Raw genomic sequence first — 18,638 nt, forward strand, 5'->3', positions numbered from 1 at the left:
TAAGGTAGGTAGCAGTGTTTCCTTACATGAAGAAGAAACAACTCGGGGAGTGTAAGTGTATTTTCCAAGGCCCTAAATCTAGTAAGTTGTGGAGCCTGTATTCTAACCTAGGTTCATTATACTCCAAAATCCATACTCCTCTACCATTTATTTTTTTTAATGTTTTTTTTTTAAATTATATTATGTTAGTCACCATACAGTACATCCCTGGCCATTTAATTTTTTAAAAAACTTTAGATGGTAACCTTACAGGACTGGGAGATTGGTTTAAATATGCATGAGGGATGTTAAATTCGAAGTTTCCTCTTTTATACCAAGATTCAACAGATATGAAATTCTAAAGCCAGGTTTTCAAATGAAATAACCAAGCAGCTCTAAAACGTCCTCTAAAAGGAGGACTACAAGGGTCAAGAGAGAGGAGATATGGAGAAGGAATTTTTGTGAGGAGGATTTCTTTGGAGTGGCGTCCAAGGGGGAAGAGTTGGGGTGCTTTCTCCCAAGGCTTCAGCTGGACCCCAAGAAGCTTGATATGTACCTCCTGGAGTTTGGAGGCACAGTGAAATGGGATCCGAATCCAGCATGAGATATCTTATGGGCTAGAGAATGTGACTATGGTGATGGTGGGAGCAAAGGAGAGGGGACTGTGCTGGGATGTCTATACTCCCAATTTGTTGGGGGCAAAAGATACATGGGTGTTTCCCATGTGTCAAAGTGGGTCATAAGGGAGAACAATGTTTGGTATTGAGGGGCCTGCTGAAGAGAACTGTTTGGGGGTGCTATGGATTCCATCAGAGAAACTGTACAGAATGGACAGCTGGAAAACCCAGAGCTGAAGAGGAAACAGCAATAGAATATTTAGCTTTTGACACAAGAGTTGCAGTGGGAGGGGGAGCTTCAGACGAGAGTCCGCTTTAAACATCAGCTAGACCCAGAAAGCATGAAGCCAACTTACTACACAACCATAAAGAGCTTTCTGTTTACTCCCTCCCTTCAACCCCAGACAGGCCTGAAGTCAAAATTAGCAAGCTGGGGAGGATGGGGAGAAAAAGAAACAGAGCACATCCCCTACCCCAAAGGTGGGAGGTCCACCTGAATCTGGTGCTAGCTGACAGAGGAAAGGTTTAACTCTAAATTGAGTTCGGAGGGTTCTTTTTTATGAGGGACTGAAACAAAGCTAGATTTATTATTTAGAGTGACTGAAGGGCTCTTTGGAGTGAGCAGCAAAGCCATGGGGCCTGGGCAAAACTGAAAGTATTGTCTAATACTTCTGTCTAGGAGCAAAGTTGCATTTTGGTTCTATCTCACCAGTTGTTCTTGCTCAGTAGACTACCTCTGCTTGGTATGATGTTTGTGAGGTGCCATGCTGCTGTGGTTTTGCATTAATTTTGCTACACCAGCTTTCTTTTGCTTAGTATTTACCTAATACATATTCTTCCATCCTTTTATTTTGAACTTTGCTGGATAATTTTAAGGGCATCTTTGAGAAAAAGCATGAAACTAGAGTCTGTGCCTTGAAAAAAAATCCAATCTGAGATTTTCTTTTACTATGAGTTTAATCCATCTGCATTTATTATTATTGATGTAGATGCATTTCTGTCTTCCTGTTTTGTGTTTTCTGTTTATCATGTTTTTTTTTCTTTGCATTTTCCCCTTCCTCTCTTTTCCTGCCTTCTGTTGAACCAAGGGAGTATTCTTTGGAAATTTGAAACTTACACAGTCTATTTTTATTTTTTTATTTGATAAACACATTCTATTTTTAACCTTTCAGTACTTAAGATTTTTTTTCTAATTGTTTAACTATATTTTTAAACAAAATATAGACTATCTCCAACTTCTATCCTCTTCCTTAAACACTTTTATGTTTTGGATTTTTTTCAAAAAAACGTAGGCATAATTTCTGATAACTGGAATTTCTATATACAAACTATTAACCATTATTGTTCATAGTTCATGATGCACGTTTAAATATATTATCTCATTTGATTCTAGAAAAAGTGTTACCTTCATAATGAATTAATGAATTAAAAAAAAGAAGTCAAGAAAAGAGCTCTTCCTTTTTCTTTGATAGAGAGCAGGGGGAAGGGCAGAGGGGGAGAGAGAAAGTCTCCAAGATTTTTATTTATTTGACAGAGGGAGAGAGGGAGAGACAGTGGGAGCTCGAGCTTGAGTACAAACAGAGGGAGTGGTAGGCAGAGGGAGAAGCAGGCTCCCCACTGACTGAGCAGGGAGCCCCATGCAGGGGCTTAGGACCCTGGGATCATGACCTGAGCTGAAGGCAGACGCTTAAGCCACTGAGCCACCAGGCACCCCATGAGCTCTTCAATTCTTAATGGTATCCTTAAAGTCCCTTAAACATCTGGAGACCTCAGGTTGAGAACCACAGATCTTAGGAATATAGTCATCACCCTTTCTTTTTGGGAAGGGAGAGAGGAGAGAGAATTACCATGTTTGAACTTTTATTCTGTGCCAGAAATTTGCCTTAGGCAAAATAAGCCTTCTATTTAATGGCTACCTTCTTTGCTTTCTAGGTGTTTTAGGGGTGTCATGAGTTATTTCACAACATGCTTCTGTACCAATCTACACACATTCTCCTGGATGGAAAACAGGCTTATTTATGTTGATAATGATATTGATGAAAACAATAAATAACAATTATAATAACTATTTATTATGGAACCACCACTTTAGCTAGGCGCTGAGTCTCATGGGGTAAACTCTCAGATCCACCCTTCAGTTTTAGAAGGGAAGCCATTTAGTCATCAAGATGGCTAGATGAAACTACACCACCTGTGTAGTTTCAAAATAGAGACACCTGCTAAATCAACAGAGATTCTGGTAACAGTTTGCATACATTTATTATAATTGCCCTCTTTTTTATCAATGGGATGGCCTGGTTTAGGTCCCAGTAACGTACTTTAGGCCTCTTGAGTATTCCTAAGGTGTTGTCCTTAAAAAAATAAAGCAATTAACAAGAAGAAATCAGCTAAAGCAAGAAGAAACCGTATATGAACTTAACTGGAAATTACTGAATTATCAGTCATTGGGATATTAACATGTGTATTGTGTTCTTTAATTTTTCTCTCCTCCCATTTCCTACAGAGATCCAGGAGAGGGAGATTTGTGGCAGAGCTGGAAGTAGAAGCTGCTTGAAGCCAGTGGCTTTTATGTCTTGAAAAGAATATTACTTGATAAAATCAAGCCAGATGTCCCTGGATGGGAATGGAGGGCATCTGAAGGCAAAAAGAGAAGAGAGGTCAGGGTTTGTGGGTCCTTCTTATAGAGACATGAGTATTTTTCCGAATCAGGATCCAAGGAAGACGATGGTGGGCTCAGGAAAGCTGGGCACCTAGTCTTGCCAAAGATTCCCCTAATCCAGAGGGCTGGATAGAAGCAGCAGGAGCAATGGAGCTGAAGAAATCGTGCCAATTCAGTAAATGAACATCTGATCCCTAACCCGTGTGAACAGGTATCTGATGACAGTGGGAATCTCATGCTACATCAGACCACAGCATGTTTGTACAACTAATGGGGACAGGGAATCCCTAATAACAACGGAAGTGGATATCCCACCAACCTGCTATAGTTGAATGTCAGGATCTTATTTATGTTCATTTAAAGGCAATTTTATTATTTTTTTAAAGATGCATTTACTTGAGAGAGAGTGCCAGTGCACACGCATATACATGCAGGGGGGAGGGGCAGGTGAGAATCTTCCAGCAGACTTCCTGCTGAGTGCAGAGCACAGATGTAGGGCTTGATCCCACAACCCGTTAAGATCATGACTTGGGCCAAAACCAAGAGTCGACGCTTCACCAACTGAGCCACCCAGGTACCCCTAAAGGCAATTTTAAAATGTGATATTTCTAACATGCTCAAGCGTGTTGAGCTAAGCTCCATCTGTTTGCTAGGCTTCCTATTCAAAGTTTCAAATAACGAAGGAAACAAACTCTTATACAGTGTTTTGTGAGTGTTATGAACTATTACACAACTGTCCTCTGAATGTGTGAGTCCGTAAGAACTCTTCTAGTTGGCCAGGCCCTAGGTCCCTTAGAGGGCATAACAGTTCTAAGACTATATGGCAAGGTATGAACTATGGTTATTTCAGGTGTGCATGTGCTAGAAATCTCTTAGTTGTCCTCTCTGATCCATTTTTCCTCCCTGCTGTGTCCAAGCTTACCATGTAGATTACATCAAAGGTTTTCCTTGCCCTTTGGCTTCCAGTTTGGTTAAAGGGTAATACCCAGAAGAATGAATTCAGGTATTTTTTATGCCCCCATCCTGGATTCTCTGAGGTCTCTGAGCTAACTGCGTCCTGAAGATCACAGCTGCTGTCTGATGGCCCTTTCCATACAGCTGTCTACCAACCAGTAACCACTCCCTCCTCCCTCATCTCCTCCCCCTTCTCACTGCTCCCACTTCCTCCCCTCCCCTGGTCCTCTCCCACCCCTCCTCCACACTCTCTCCTTCCACTCCATCCCCTCCACCTGCTCCCTACTCTCCTACTCTACTCTTCTTTGCCTAGAGGTAACACCATATGGCAGGCCGAATTGTGTCACCTCTAAAATCATATTGTGAAATCTTAACCCCCCAGTACCTCAGAATGGGACTGCATTTGGTGATGGAATCTTTGCAGAGGTAGTTAAGTTAAAATGGGGTCATTAGGCCTCCTCAGAAGAAATTAGGACACAGGCAGGTACAGAGGTAAAGACCATGGGAAGTCATAAGGCGGCGGCTATCTACAAGCCAAGGAGAGGCCTCAGAAGAAACCAACCCTGCCAACACCTTGATTTGGACTCCTAGACTCCAGAGCTATGGGAAAATAAATTTCTGTTGTTTAAGCCACCTAGTTTCTGGTACTTTGATGTGGCAGCCCTAGCAAATGAATATACACCATGACTTTACTCCTCTGTTAACAACTTGGGAAAAAAATTCTCTATTAAACTTCTCAAATCATCTATTTTGAATCCCATTTATTTCCTGCTGGGACCCTGATTGATCCAGTAGGATTATACAGGGCTCTTATTTCCAGATTTGTTCTTACTGTATTTTCCAAAATTTCTGCAGTAACCATGGAATACACTTTTTTTTTTTTTTTTTTGCTAAAGAAGTAAAAAACACTGTCATGGAACAAAACTTGGTTTGGGAAATTTCCATATAGAATGGATTTATAATCATAGGCATCCAACATCAACCCTCCTCCACAAATCCCCCTACTCTAGATTCCCACTGTTATGTCTCAGGGATTATGAAAACAGAATAGGACCTTAATGTTGGAACTAGGGAAAGCTGCCATCCTTGGTCCAAAATCTACAAGTACTTCTGATAGTGGTATTTCTACAAGTATTTCTGAAGGTGGCTGCCCATGCTTCCTTTTGTGGGAAAGAGCAAAGCTCTGCACAAGTGTAAGGGGCTGTTATAGTACCCACTAAATTTTCTGTTATGCCAGCCCAACTTATAGGAGCAAGGAGCCTCAGTAACAAAACTGGCTCTTATAAGCAGCACTAGAAAGCAATTACACTCTGAGAAGCCACAGTGAGAGGGCAGGGGAGGAGAACTGGCATGACAGCATACTCCTGGTTGCCACACCCAACAGAAAAAGGAATTCTTTCACTGGGAGTCAGAACTCTCCTTCGATACCATCTAGATCTTTCCTGAGCCTGCTGACTTGTCAGCCTCAGTGATATTAAAGGCACGCTGCAAAATACTTGCTTTGAAATTTAGAAACAAATTTTATTTAAGATCTGAAATACAATTCCTAAAATATCAACTTCTCCAGAAAACCGTGGCTACACAATAATGCATTGCCTCTATCATGTTAGAACGTGCATTAGACTCAAATACAAAAACCATGAAACAAATCACCATCCTTCAACAATTTGAGCAAAGATAGAATGCCTAAGGAACAACATAGATGGACTTGCAGAGGATGGGCTGTTTTACTTCAAGCACCATAAAAAAAAAAGAGCACAAATGCATGGGTTTTCAGGTATATACATTAAGTTGAACCTTTGGCACTAGGAATCAGGGCATTTTGTCACGTAGCATTAACACATATTAGAAAATTGTGTAGTGTCAAAGGGATAGAACCACCAGCATTCAAGCAATGTTGTCAACTAGGCAATAAAATGTTCTACTGAATGTTTCTTCTTTGTCTAATTACTGCGTACACTGGTAGCAACTTTGAAATGAGAAAAGGAGCTTGCACTCCTTTCATTTTCTGTTTAAAACAAAACAGAAAACAAACTGAAACATAAGCCCTGTTATACATTAACAATTTTAAAGAACATCAATTATACAAGAAAAAGACTAAGAACAAAAAGAGTGTTTACAGATACCAGACATAACAGCGAGTGGTCAGTAGACCCTCACAGGGCTTTGCGGTGGTACTCAGCCGAAGCCACTTTGTAATCACTGGCAGTAAACAGAGATGCAGCATTCTTTGCCAGATATTTTAGGAAATCATGCAAATAGCCCAACAATAATGCAAGGCTCTTCTCATCAAGGGGCGTATACGCCAACATTGCTCCGATTCTTACAAATAATCTCAGTAGGTGTGGGGCGCCATAAACCTGGGACATTGGCGCATCAGGGTGAGCCAAAAGAATTTCTGCATACTGGGGCCTCTCAAATTTGTAGAGCAGCTGAGTGCCCAACATCACATTGAAATACTCTTTTATTCCTGCCACAACCTCATTAACCGCATATTCCTTATTATCAACATTTCCCTGCGACTTCTTGCAATTTGCATACTCTTCCAGAATGGCATCTACATTTTTCTTAGCAGGGAGTTGAAACAGCTGCTTCTGCCTGGTAACTAAGTCCCAGTCCTCAACAAGCCATGGTTTTAATTCTTCGGGAATCTTCACTTTAACTTCCATTCTATTCTTAAATGCCTCCTCACTTTCAACAGTGGGATCTGCCCGGGCCCTTTTCTTCCGAGGTGGCTGGGGTGCTTCACTGGTACTGCCACCATCTCCGTTTCCAGGAGTCTTCTGCTTGTTCTTTCTTGTCTTCCGCACGGATCCCGAAGGGGGGTTCTCTGCAGAGCGACCCCCCCATCTGCCTGGGAGAGCCGGTTCCAGATTCTTCTGCTGTGGACCAGCAGTCTTCTTTCCTGAGGAGGCCCCTCTCATCTTACTTCTCTGCATATTGCTTCTAGTTGGTTTTTTGAAGTTGTCTTCTTCTGCAGATTGTTGTCCACGAGTTTGAGAACCCTGCTTTCTGGAACTCATTCAACCCTGTTTTTATTCCAACCACTGTAATATATAAAGGATTTTACCTGGTTGTTTTCTTTTGTGACCTTTACATGCACTGCTTCATAAAGGCCCACCAAGTAAAACCCAAGCTATTCTCTTGGAATTTGGATTTCAAATCCTAGTTCAGGATCATTAACTGACTTACTACCTCCACCCTCTCTCTGATCTTCACTACCAACCACTACTCTCACCCTATCCGATCACTCATCAGACTTGCCCATAAGTTAGTTTTTTGGTGCCACTCTAAAGGCAGGAATATAATTTTGGAAAAAGGATGAATTAAATGGAAAAGAAATGGCAGAAGGCAGCAGAATTGAAATTAAAGACTCTGAACAGGAGAAATGACAAGATGAAAGAAATAAGAAAGATTAGTTGACTGGAGGCAAAATGAGTAACAGTAAATGTTTTTGTAGAAGTCCAGGTACGCCCGAACTAGGGTGATGACAGAGTCAAGAGAAACCAAATCTAGAACTTGGTAAATGAAGAGGGAGGAGTCAAAGGTGGCTCTGTAATTTTAAGCCTGGGTAATTAATGAATTAATAAAAACACTGATTTTAATGGTTAGTTTAGAATCAGCAATAAAGTAATAGGAAATAAATAATTCATGCATTCAGTTAGTAGACATATATTAATGCGTATCTGCTTTGGGACAGATACTATGCTTGGTGCTAGGGATTCAAATATCTAAAATGGCAATTAAAAAACGAGGTTAGTACAATGACAGTTATAGGCACAGAGTACTTTAGAGCAAACAAGAAATGGTACATGACACCACTTTCAGTATTAGCTTGTTGGAGGAGGTGATAATCAGTGAGGGAGAAGTCAGTGATGACTCCCAGGTTTTGGGAATGGGTGATTAGGTCATTAATATTATCACCAAATGAGACTGCATCTAAAGAAAGAGGAAGTGGATTAAAGAAGAAAGAAGTTCAGTACTGGATCTACTAAGTGTGAGGTGTACAGTTGGACGTTTAATTTTAGAGCTCAGGTGAAGGTCAGAGCCAGAAACAGAGATCTGAGAGTAATCATCATACAGCTGCTACTGGAAGCTATGAAAGCCATCAAAATCATTCATGGAGAGAAGAGGAAGAAAAACTGAACCAAGGTATGAAATTCTGGAAAAACCTAAGAAGAATGATATTTAAGGGGTGAGGAGAGAGACCAAAAACACAACAAAAATGGTCAGAGCAGCCGTAGAAGAATTAGGAGAATGTTATTTTGGAAGCCAAAGAAGTTGAGAGTTTTAAGAAGGGCAAGGGATAATATTCAGTATAAAATGCAGCAGAGAGAACTAGTAAGCTAAAGATGAAAAAATAGTGTTCTATGGTTCTTAGAGTGTGACAGACGAAACAATTTTTCTGACTTACATAATCCTCTTCCTTCTTTCCCTTCCAAGAACTCCTAGTGTTTTCCCAGATGGAACCTCCTAGATCTCCTGGGATGGTCTGGAAGGATGAGGTGGGAGACACAACCTAGAAAGGAAAACAGGTATCTGCAATGAAGATGAACTGTTGTGAAATAATACAGAAAAAATAAAAGAAATCTAATTTTTGACCATGTGGTTTACAACTGTAATAACACAGAAAATATATGAGCTCTGCTGTTAGACATACTTTTGCTTCAATTAGGCTCTCCCATTTATAAATTGTGAGGACTTGGGCAAGATGTGTAAGCTGTTAGCCTTTTTCTCATTGATGGAATGAGGCAAAACTATCCCTTGACTTCACAGGTTCTTCTTCAGAACTTCATAAATACAATTTGGCTAAACAGCTAGCACAGTATCTTGCAGGAATACATGTGAATATGAATACAAAGATATTCACTGCAGTGGTGTTTTTAATACTGAAGGCATAGAAACACCTAAATACTCATCAATAGGGAAATGGCACTACAGATTATGTATGCACACTATGGAAGAACACTCAAATGAATTAAGCCGAGAACCATGTACAAATACGGAAAGATGCTCGTCTACATTATCAGGTAAACGGGCATAATGGATAAAATGTACAATACCGAAGAGAGAGCACAGGTCGAGAAATAACTACCAGTCCTATAGTTGTTAGGCACAGTGAGTGTGATCAAATTCCTGTTTTAAACTGGTATGTATAAATGCATAGGGAAAGTATCTAGATGAATCAATACCAGACTGTTAAAATGAGGGTAACCTCTGGGAAAAAATGAGGGACGATGGTGCATCAGCCCTAAACCCGGTTTCTCTGGTAACTAGGACTTTCACCCATATAAAAAGCCCCTCGGCCAATCCCTAGCCCTTAAAACAATGTGAGCAGGTGTCAGGGAAGCCTTGAGGGGGAAAATAAGAGGTAAGAAACGCAAGACAACTAGAGCCTTGAATCAGGGAAACCAGTTATTGGGAAAAGAGGCCTGAGAGCCAGAGCTTTCACTAAGCAAACGGTATCCTTTCACTGAAAGGACACAAAGATCTGCATAAAAAAAAAAGGGCAAAGGTGGTCCTCAGAGAGTATCAAAATCTGTGAATACGGATACTGACCCTGTGGGAATCAGAAACCTTCTGCCTGAGAGGGATAAACAGACACATCTGTGAAGGATTAGACAGTGGCAAGTGTGTTATGGCATTACTCTGTAAGCTATTGAGCTTACAAAATGGATGTTTCTAAAAAAATATTCATTGTGACCCGGACAGAAGGGGACACAGTATCTGAGGGTATCAATACTTTTAAGTAATATAGGTGAAATTCAGAAAACCCACCTCAGAGCTAATACAGTGCAGAGTTTCCACAAAACAAAGGGGATAGTTACAATACCAACTAAAGAAAGCAAGATGGCTCAGTGCCAGCCAGACTGTGTAAAACAGAAGTGAGGCCAGGCTAGGCTGGATGGGAAGTATTTTGGAAGTCTCACAGTTATCAGCAATTCCTTACTGAGGAGGAACTTGAAAATGACAGCTGAACCTACTGTACATCCTCGGCATTGATCACATATATTCATTCATAGGAAAACTACAAAAAGGAACTCTACCTGGTTCTAATTAACTGGGTGAGTTCTATCATTCTCTATAAATTCTTCCATCACTCATATAAAGTCTCAAAGAAGTATCTGACATTATACAGAAAAATACCTGCACAAGTCAAGTCTGTGACCAGTGAATAAAGCCACGGAAATAGCCTTTATAAAGTTGTCTCAGTACCTTTATTTTCATCTGAGTATCCTACAGATCAAACAAGCAACTATTACTACCTGGAAGTCAGAAGCCAGACATCAGAAGAGAATACCTGTCCTTTTGATGTCTGGCTCCTACTTGTAATGCAAGTTTCTGGATAGCTTTCCACTTTGTACCTCCCTTCCCAGTTTAACACTGTTCCATGATCAATGACAGATGTGCTGTGCACATTTGTTTAAAAAGTTTGCACTACAGATTACTTAATTTGGGGCCATTTTAAACTTGTTTTGCCAGCCTGTCTTGAGTTTCAGGCTTTATTAACGTTGTTTACTGGCTTAGTATACCTACTCTTTGCTCCCATTATGCTCTTTCCCTTGTCGCCATCTAAATACCACAGAAGTCTTCTTTCCTCCTTAAATCTCCAACCCCAGTCCACGTTTCTCTCCCATCTCCAATACCATATGAAGCGGACGTCAGTACTCCAGTTTAGTATTTACATGTCTCATGTTGGTTCTGCTTATAGAACTACACCATTAATCTATGTGCCACAGGTCTGTGTTACACATAGCACATGTATTTTGGAGCAGCACTTAGGTCCCTGGTGGGTATACAACAGAGAATCAAAGTGAGGAAGTGATCCAACACATGAAGAAAATGGAGGCACAAATTAGGGACGAGTCATCAAATATTTCCCCACTTGTTTTCTACAGGTCAGCTCTAGGGATAGGCCAGACATTGAGAAAACACATTTGTAGGTTTGCCCTAGTTTTCTAAATTTCAGTATGAACACTTATTTAAACAGAATTGAGCTTAAACTGGTTACCAAATCTTAACCTTCCCTTTTAAAAAACTTGGTATCACTACTATTTTTCCCATGTAACATAATACAGTAGATCTTGAGAGCTGTGTATTTCATCAAATGGTTATGCCTTAATCTAACCACCCTCAATGGAAGTGATTCCTCTTCAATTTACCCTGCAGTAACGATTACATTTTTGTCCTCATTTCCTATTATTTAATATTTCCAGTTGCAGATTTAGCGGGTCAAGAGGTAATAACACGTTGCCAAATTACTTCCCCCAAGCTGTACCAGTTTCCAACCTTACAAGTAGTGTATAAAACTATCACTTATACTCTGGTCAGCAGTGGCTAGGCTCATTTACAAAATTTGATAAAATGTTTAGTTGTTCAGTCATTAGACGTGCTTTAACATTTAAAAAGCATCTATTGGGGGCGCCTGGGTGGCACAGCGGTTAAGCATCTGCCTTTGGCTCAGGGTGTGATCCCGGCGTTATGGGATCGAGCCTCACATCAGGCTCTTCTGCTATGAGCCTGCTTCTTCCTCTCCCACTCCCCCTGCTTGTGTTCCCTCTCTCGCTGGCTGTCTATCTCTGTCGAATAAATAAAATCTTAAAAAAAAATAAAAAGCATCTATTGGCTATATAGGCTTTTGTCATGTGCCCATTCAGTTGGCTCTTAGTGATTTTATCAGTCTGGGGCAAATATTTCCCTTAGTGTTTTTATAGTGCTTGATGTTAAGATTTTAAAGTTTTATATAATGAAATGCCAGTTTTCCCTTAAACTGTTAAAAGATGTCATTTTAATGGAGGTTTTAGATTCTTAATCCATCCAGAATTTATTTTGTAAGTTACAAAATGAAAATCCGCACTTTTTCCCCAAGTAGTTAATTCTGTGGCACCATTCATGGATAATCTTTCCTTTACATACGTATAAATTCCAAAATACATAAAGACGGGGGGGATTCTCCCTTAACCTCCCCTCCCCAATCCCAGAATGGCCGTGTAAGCTTTCAAATCTTATGTGCATATTCACATAAATACATAACCTTCAAAACTAAATATCTATTTTATATTTGATTTGGCAAAGGTGAGACATATTGCCCCACACCTTTTCTCACTGTCATGGGCATCTTTCTGTCCACACATACCTAGCTCATTCTTTTTAATATCCACATTACTCTATAATCTCTATGTGTCAGAATTTAACCACTCCCTTACTAATTAACATTTAGGTTGTTCCCAATACTTCATTATTACAGAAATGCTGTAATAGTCCTAAGTGTACAAATTATTAGAGCATTAGGGATTTCAGGACTATTCTCTTCAAAGGACTGGTGTACTTACAACTTCGATGAGATAGAGGGAAATTCAATTTGTAAAGAACCGCTTTAATTTGTACTCCCAGCAAAAACGTTAAAGTTCATTCACCTACACGGGATAAACATCTTTTTGAAAAAATTTTTTTGCTTATCTAGTAAGTAGTAATACCATTGAGCATCTTCCACATTCATGTGTATGTTTTTCTTATGTGAATATTTTTGTTCTCTTTTATACCAGGCGTTTGCTTCCTTTATTGATTTCTAATAATTAAATCCTAAGTATTCTTGGGTGTGTTGGAAACATTTTTTCCCAGACTCATTTTCCTTCTCTGGGTGTGTGTGTGTGTGTGTGTGTGTGCGTGTGTTTGTGTATATATAATCACACAGACAAATATGTCAACCTTTTCCTTTGTGAACTCTGGCATTTACGTCACACCTAAGGAAAACGCTCCCAAATCAATATTCTAAAAATGGTTTCCTATATTTCTTGGTATTTCTATAGTTTCTTCCAAATATATAACTTTTTCTATTATTATTAAAGAGGTCATCCTTTCCCCACTGATTTCAAACGCTATTATAGAACATTCTAAACTCCTAGATGTACATGGGTTTTTTAAGTTACCCTCTTCCCAATGATTTCTGATTATTCAATTTTTAAAGGTTATCACTATTTCTAGGTCATCTGTTCTGTCATAGTGCTACCTGCTCTCACACCAGTATCACATTGGTTTAATTATCATAAAGACATACATGTTGCCCTAGAATAACACTTGTAAATGGTTTCCAAGGATGTCTGATGCATTCTTTGAAGTAGCAAACACTGGAGTCAACCGACTATCACTAGTGATTTGGAAAGATAAAATGTGGTTTATCCCTAATACGGATTATCATGCTAGTTAAAACAATACCACTGTGAAAGCAATCAAATAGAACTCTATGAATGGACATGAAGACATCCAAGATAATTTGCTGAATAAAAATAGCAAATTGCAAAAACAATACGTATAGCGTGATACCATATTTATGTAAAAGAAAACACAAAACGTTATTTTATATATATATATATCCATGTATGTTTTTAAACAGGTACATAATTTAGAGATCTAGAAGAAAACAGAAGTGAGAATAGAGGTTAACTCTGGAGAGAATTGGAGGTGAAGAAATGGAAACCTGAGCCTACTCCATAATTTACACCTTTTCATTATAAGAATAATATATTCACATATTAATTACATGACTAAAAATCTGTATTAAAATACACATACTTAAAATTCAATGATTTTCTGATCTATTCTTATCCTTAGATCTCATACACAGCTGGACTTTTCAGTAAATTATCACTGTGTGTATTTTGTAGGCATACCAGACTGGTTCCCCTCCCCCCTTCTAAATTCTGCCCTTTCTTGGAGGCGCAGGTCAAGGTCCTTTTCCTTTGAGGCTTTCTCCATTTCAGGATACCCTGGACCTTGCCTTCTCTGAGCTCCCACTGGCCTAACAGCCCACTTCCCTCCCTTTTGCCCTTAATCATTCTCCAAATGGCCTCCTGTAAAGGGATTTTGTGCCTACCCATCTATTGTATCTTTTCCACCAGGGCAGCGCCCTCCTCTGCAACCCAGATTTCAGAAGAGAAAAAAAAGTAGAAGGAAAATATAGTGACTCCATGGGAAAAACGAAGTGTGTCACAAATGAAGTGTGAACAAAATCGCCTATGGTTTGTTGGAATAAACCTTTAAATACACATATACCATGCCAGTTACATTTACATCCATTCTCTTCTGGATCTTGGAAAACTTCCTTTATGTTTAACATATTTTTTGAGTCTAAGACAAAGGAGGAATGACACAAAAACTGTTAGCCGACTGAATATGGTTATGATTTCCTAGTTAAAATTATAGCTCCTGGAAATTCCCTTGTAAATAAGTATGATCAATATACTCAATTTCTTTCTAGATTGTTAGGACAAGCCAGAAGTCTTAATTTCAGAATTCAGTTCTAGTGGTAACTGCTGCTTCTGGAAAATCAGGAAAGAAACCAACAGTATTAATTTTTTTACATTTCCAAACAGAAGAATCCACTGCTTTTAGAAGTTTAAGAGTGTATGTGTGGGTAAACCAGGATGTACCAGAAGTATTAATAGAACCATAATTATTATTAAAGCAAATACTTGTATGTGCCAAGCACTGTCCTGTTACTTTACATGTAATCCCTTCAAAAATCCTATGAAGTAAGAACTATTATCATCTTTATTTTACACATGAGGATATTCAGGGACAAAGGGAGATAAGTATCTTGCGCAGGATCACATAGTAAGTGGCAGAGTCAGAATTCAAATGAGGGAAGTCAGTATTTGCTTTCAGCCACTTAATTATGCTGTATATGAGATGCCACAAACTTTTTAAAGAAAGAATAATTAATATATATATATATGGAACTAACTCTAGGGTATCAATTGTAGTATCTTTTATCAAAGAATGTAAGATTATACAGTCCTCTGTTGTTTGGGCACTTGCTATACTGGAAGCACCCATCCTTTCCTTCTTAGAATTTAGAGTGCTTTCCCAGAAAGGTGCTTATTAATCTTCAAAATATTCCTGGACAGTTAGGAAGGTTATGTGGAATTATCTTGTTTGAGAATTGAGGCCAGGAGAAGGGAGGCACTTACCCAGATTCTGTAATCAGGGATGGTTCTGCAATCAGGATCAGATCTTCTGATCCTTACTACACAGCAAACTTAGCTTTTCTGATGATGGCCTGGAAGGTCAAAGAAAGGGACAGAAAAGGACATAAAGTAAAAAAGATATGAGATCCTTTATTTTCCCTCCATCAACCAATGCATTTTATCACACACAAAGGACACCATAGCTGATAAACAATGTACAAATGTTTCTTTTTCCTTTCTTGTGGCTGTATTTTCAAAATTACTTTATTGTACATTTATCTTTATTTTTGATAAAGCAATTGTCTTTTTTTATTTTACGAAGGGTAATTTCAAATGAATAAAAACATAGAAGGAAGAATATTATAAACCTATACCCATCACCCAGCTTCAACAATTACCAACTGAAGGCCATCTTGTTTCATCTATAACCCCACCCACTGCTCCCCCCCACTCCGATTTTTTTTTTAAGCTCACCGAATAGCTGATTTTCTGCATTTTATTATGGAAAATGTCAAACATATACCAAAGAAGACGGAATAATATAAGGAACCCCGTGTGCCCCATCACTCAAATCAAACAATTATTAACTTAGGACCAGGTTCGTTTCATCTATACCCCTCCCCACTTCCCCCTACCGCTGAGATTATTCTGAAGCAAATCCCAGTCATCAACGTATCTGAAGTCATTCCCAGACATTTTATTACTTAATCCGCAATATTTTCCTATATATCTCTACAAGATAAAGATAATTTGAAAACATAACCATTAATGCCATTATAACGTCTTAAAAATCGACATCAATTCCTTAAACCATCAAATCCGTCTTCAAATTTTCCCGATGCATCTTAAACAGGTTTTCTTTTTTTTTACTTCATGTGTTCGAATCAGGATCCAAACAAGGCCTACTCATCGCATGTGGTTCATCTCCTGATCGCTCTCGTTCTCCATCTCCCCCCACCCCCGCCTTTTAAACTTTTCAATATGGAAAATTCCAATCCCCGCTATTTTGAGCAAATTCTCAAATAGTATATTATTTCATCCGTAAAAACTGATGTATCTCTTTTATAGCTCGAATTTCCTATAGGAAAGAATTTGACGGGCAGGAAAAACACTATAACGAACGAATTTACATAATTTATGTTTTTTTCTCATTCTGTTACGCGGGTTTTTCACTCCACAATAATAGCGAATAGCTTTCGGAACCAGGATTGGTATTAAGTATCTTATACGCACTAATACACAGTACAAGCCTCTGAGGTACACGTCTCTGAGGTAGATACTATTATTATCACCATTTTACAAACATGGAAACCGAGACACTGAAAGAACAGGAGCCAGCCCAAGCTGGGCGTTGGCGACTAGGAATTTGAACGCAGCTCTGCCCAACTGTGAAGCCATTAGTTAATCTTCTCAATATATGCGACGATAAAAAGAAATCGTCAACCCTTTCACCCCACCCCCACCCCGAAACCTGAAACGAGAATCCAGTTCTTTCCAGCAGCCGACGTGTGATCACTGCCGTCCCTCCAACCGCCATAGTAAAGCCAGGTTTCTCTGGCAACTGATATCCATAGGCAGACACGTCACCCTGGAGGCGGGCTTATGGCCTCCAGCCAATCACAATCGTCTTGTCTAAGTTTTAGAATGTTCCATAACCAAATGATTGGACGAGGCCTAACACGTCAGCGATGACACTTCGCCGCAGTAAAGGCGGGTGCTAGCAACCTGCTTCTTCATGGTTAAGGCTTGAAGCAAGCCAATCATCTTTCTCCTTTAGTGCGGACTCTGGCCAATGACGCTCGTCCTCTTAGGTTCTTAGCCCGCCCCCCAAAAGCGCGACAGCCGTTGGGTCATAAGTCTATAGGGCAGGGTGTTCACGTGGCCTATTTTCACGACCCAGAGTTCCTCTGACCAGAGGTTTTTTTTTTTCCTGCAGGGAGGCATTATGGGTTTTTTTTTTCCACTGGGAAAGGAAGTGTCTACGTGGCCTGCGGAAACAGGATGGGCGGAAATGAGCTAAGGTTCCCGCGAGTGGGGAAGCGCGAGGTCAAATTTGGGGCCACGCCCCCCAACCTCTTGCGCAATTGTCGGAGTAAAAAAAATAAAAGCGGAGCGGGGGGTTTTAATAAGTGTGTTGGGGTGGTGGGTGTGTGGGGGCGTGATGTTGGGGCCCGTGTGTTTGTGCGCGGACGATCTCGCGTAGCCTTGGGGTTGGGATGTGTGCGCGGCAGCCCTCGTGGCGTCGCTGGTGGTGGGTGTGCGCAGGCGTGCGCCCCTAGCGTTGGGGCCCGTGTGTGTCCCGTAGCGGGGGCGTGCGTGTGTGTGCGCGCACATGTGTATCTGCGTGTGTGCGTGCCCGCGCGCTGTGTACGGAATGGTCTCTACTTTTGTATTAGTTTGAAAATTGTTCTGATGAAAAGGAAAATGAGTCAAGGCGACTATAAGCAATAAAGAACCTTTGCCAGAAATATTTTGGCCTCTCCTATCGATTTAATTTTCAGACCCCAAAAATACACTTTCTTCCCACGTTTTTCTCTGTTGCCAAAATTCTGTTCTAAACCATAGCCCTCCAATAATTAAGAGTCAAACGCTCCCATCCCCATATTAGCAATTCCAAGGTGGCGCTTCTTCCCGTTCCCTAGTATTCTCTCCCTCCCCCCTCCAAAGTTGCCTGCCATTCTCTTGGCACAAACACAATTTTCTGCTGGTAATATACGTTATAGCCTTCCCCTCCAGTCTCTCTCTCTATATACACACACACTCGGAATTTCTGCAGGGACTGAGGCTCTCTTACCTTTTTGTCCTGATCTCCAAGCACAGTGCCCTTCAGACAAGTACGCACTCAGCTAGTTTTCCAGAAAGTTCTCTGGGTGAGGTTTATACCTCTTGAGTCTGCCACTAGATGCCACCAAATCCCAGCAAAGGATTGGCTGTTTAGTCCCTGGAATTATGGGATTTTGTTCCCCCCTTTCTGATTTGTTGAACTCCACAATGTATAGGGATCATGTATATCTTTCATTGCTAAGAAAAAAATCAAATTAACTTTTGTAAATAGCCCAACCAGGCAGAGGACTATGGCCCTAGATCCAAATGTTTTTCCTTGTTTCTTCTTAAAAAAAAATTCCCCCCTCTCTTCATTCCTTCTTGCATTTTGCGGGGTCAGAATTGATGAATGACTCCAGGCACTGATGCTGATGAAGATCTGAATCCTTTCTGTGCACCTTCTCTTCCAATCCTAACAACATTCCCCAGTGGAAAATATAGGTGGCTGTTTAGTCAATAAAGACAGATAAAAACTTAGATCCTGGTATTTTTTTTTTAAAAGATTTTATTTATTTATTTGACAGAGATAGAGACAGCCAGCGAGAGAGGGAACACAAGCAGGGGGAGTGGGAGAGGAAGAAGCAGGCTCATAGCAGAGGAGCCTGATGTGGGGCTCGATCCCATAACGCCGGGATCACG

General features: G+C 40.2%; 1 protein-coding gene across 2 annotated transcripts; it reads right to left on the bottom strand.

Annotated features, from left to right (window-relative positions):
• Window positions 1–5,709: 5,709 nt before the first annotated feature.
• Window positions 5,710–18,104, bottom strand: MORF4L2 (mortality factor 4 like 2). 2 transcript variants are annotated; one of them, XM_026489510.4, is made up of 4 exons: window positions 17,971–18,104; window positions 15,180–15,268; window positions 8,624–8,728; window positions 5,710–7,256 (listed from the first exon to the last, which is right to left on the bottom strand). In XM_026489510.4, the coding sequence occupies exon 4, from the start codon at window positions 7,230–7,232 to the stop codon at window positions 6,366–6,368; it is 867 nt and encodes a 288-aa protein (XP_026345295.1). In that variant the 5' UTR covers window positions 7,233–7,256; window positions 8,624–8,728; window positions 15,180–15,268; window positions 17,971–18,104; the 3' UTR covers window positions 5,710–6,365. The 2 variants fall into 2 exon arrangements, with proteins under 2 accessions (XP_026345295.1, XP_026345293.1); XM_026489508.4 differs by lacking the exon at window positions 17,971–18,104 and adding an exon at window positions 16,648–16,919.
• Between the last annotated feature and the right edge of the window lie 534 nt (window positions 18,105–18,638).

Source organism: Ursus arctos, chromosome X (assembly GCF_023065955.2).
Source record: "Ursus arctos isolate Adak ecotype North America chromosome X, UrsArc2.0, whole genome shotgun sequence".
Taxonomy (NCBI): Eukaryota; Metazoa; Chordata; class Mammalia; order Carnivora; family Ursidae; genus Ursus; species Ursus arctos.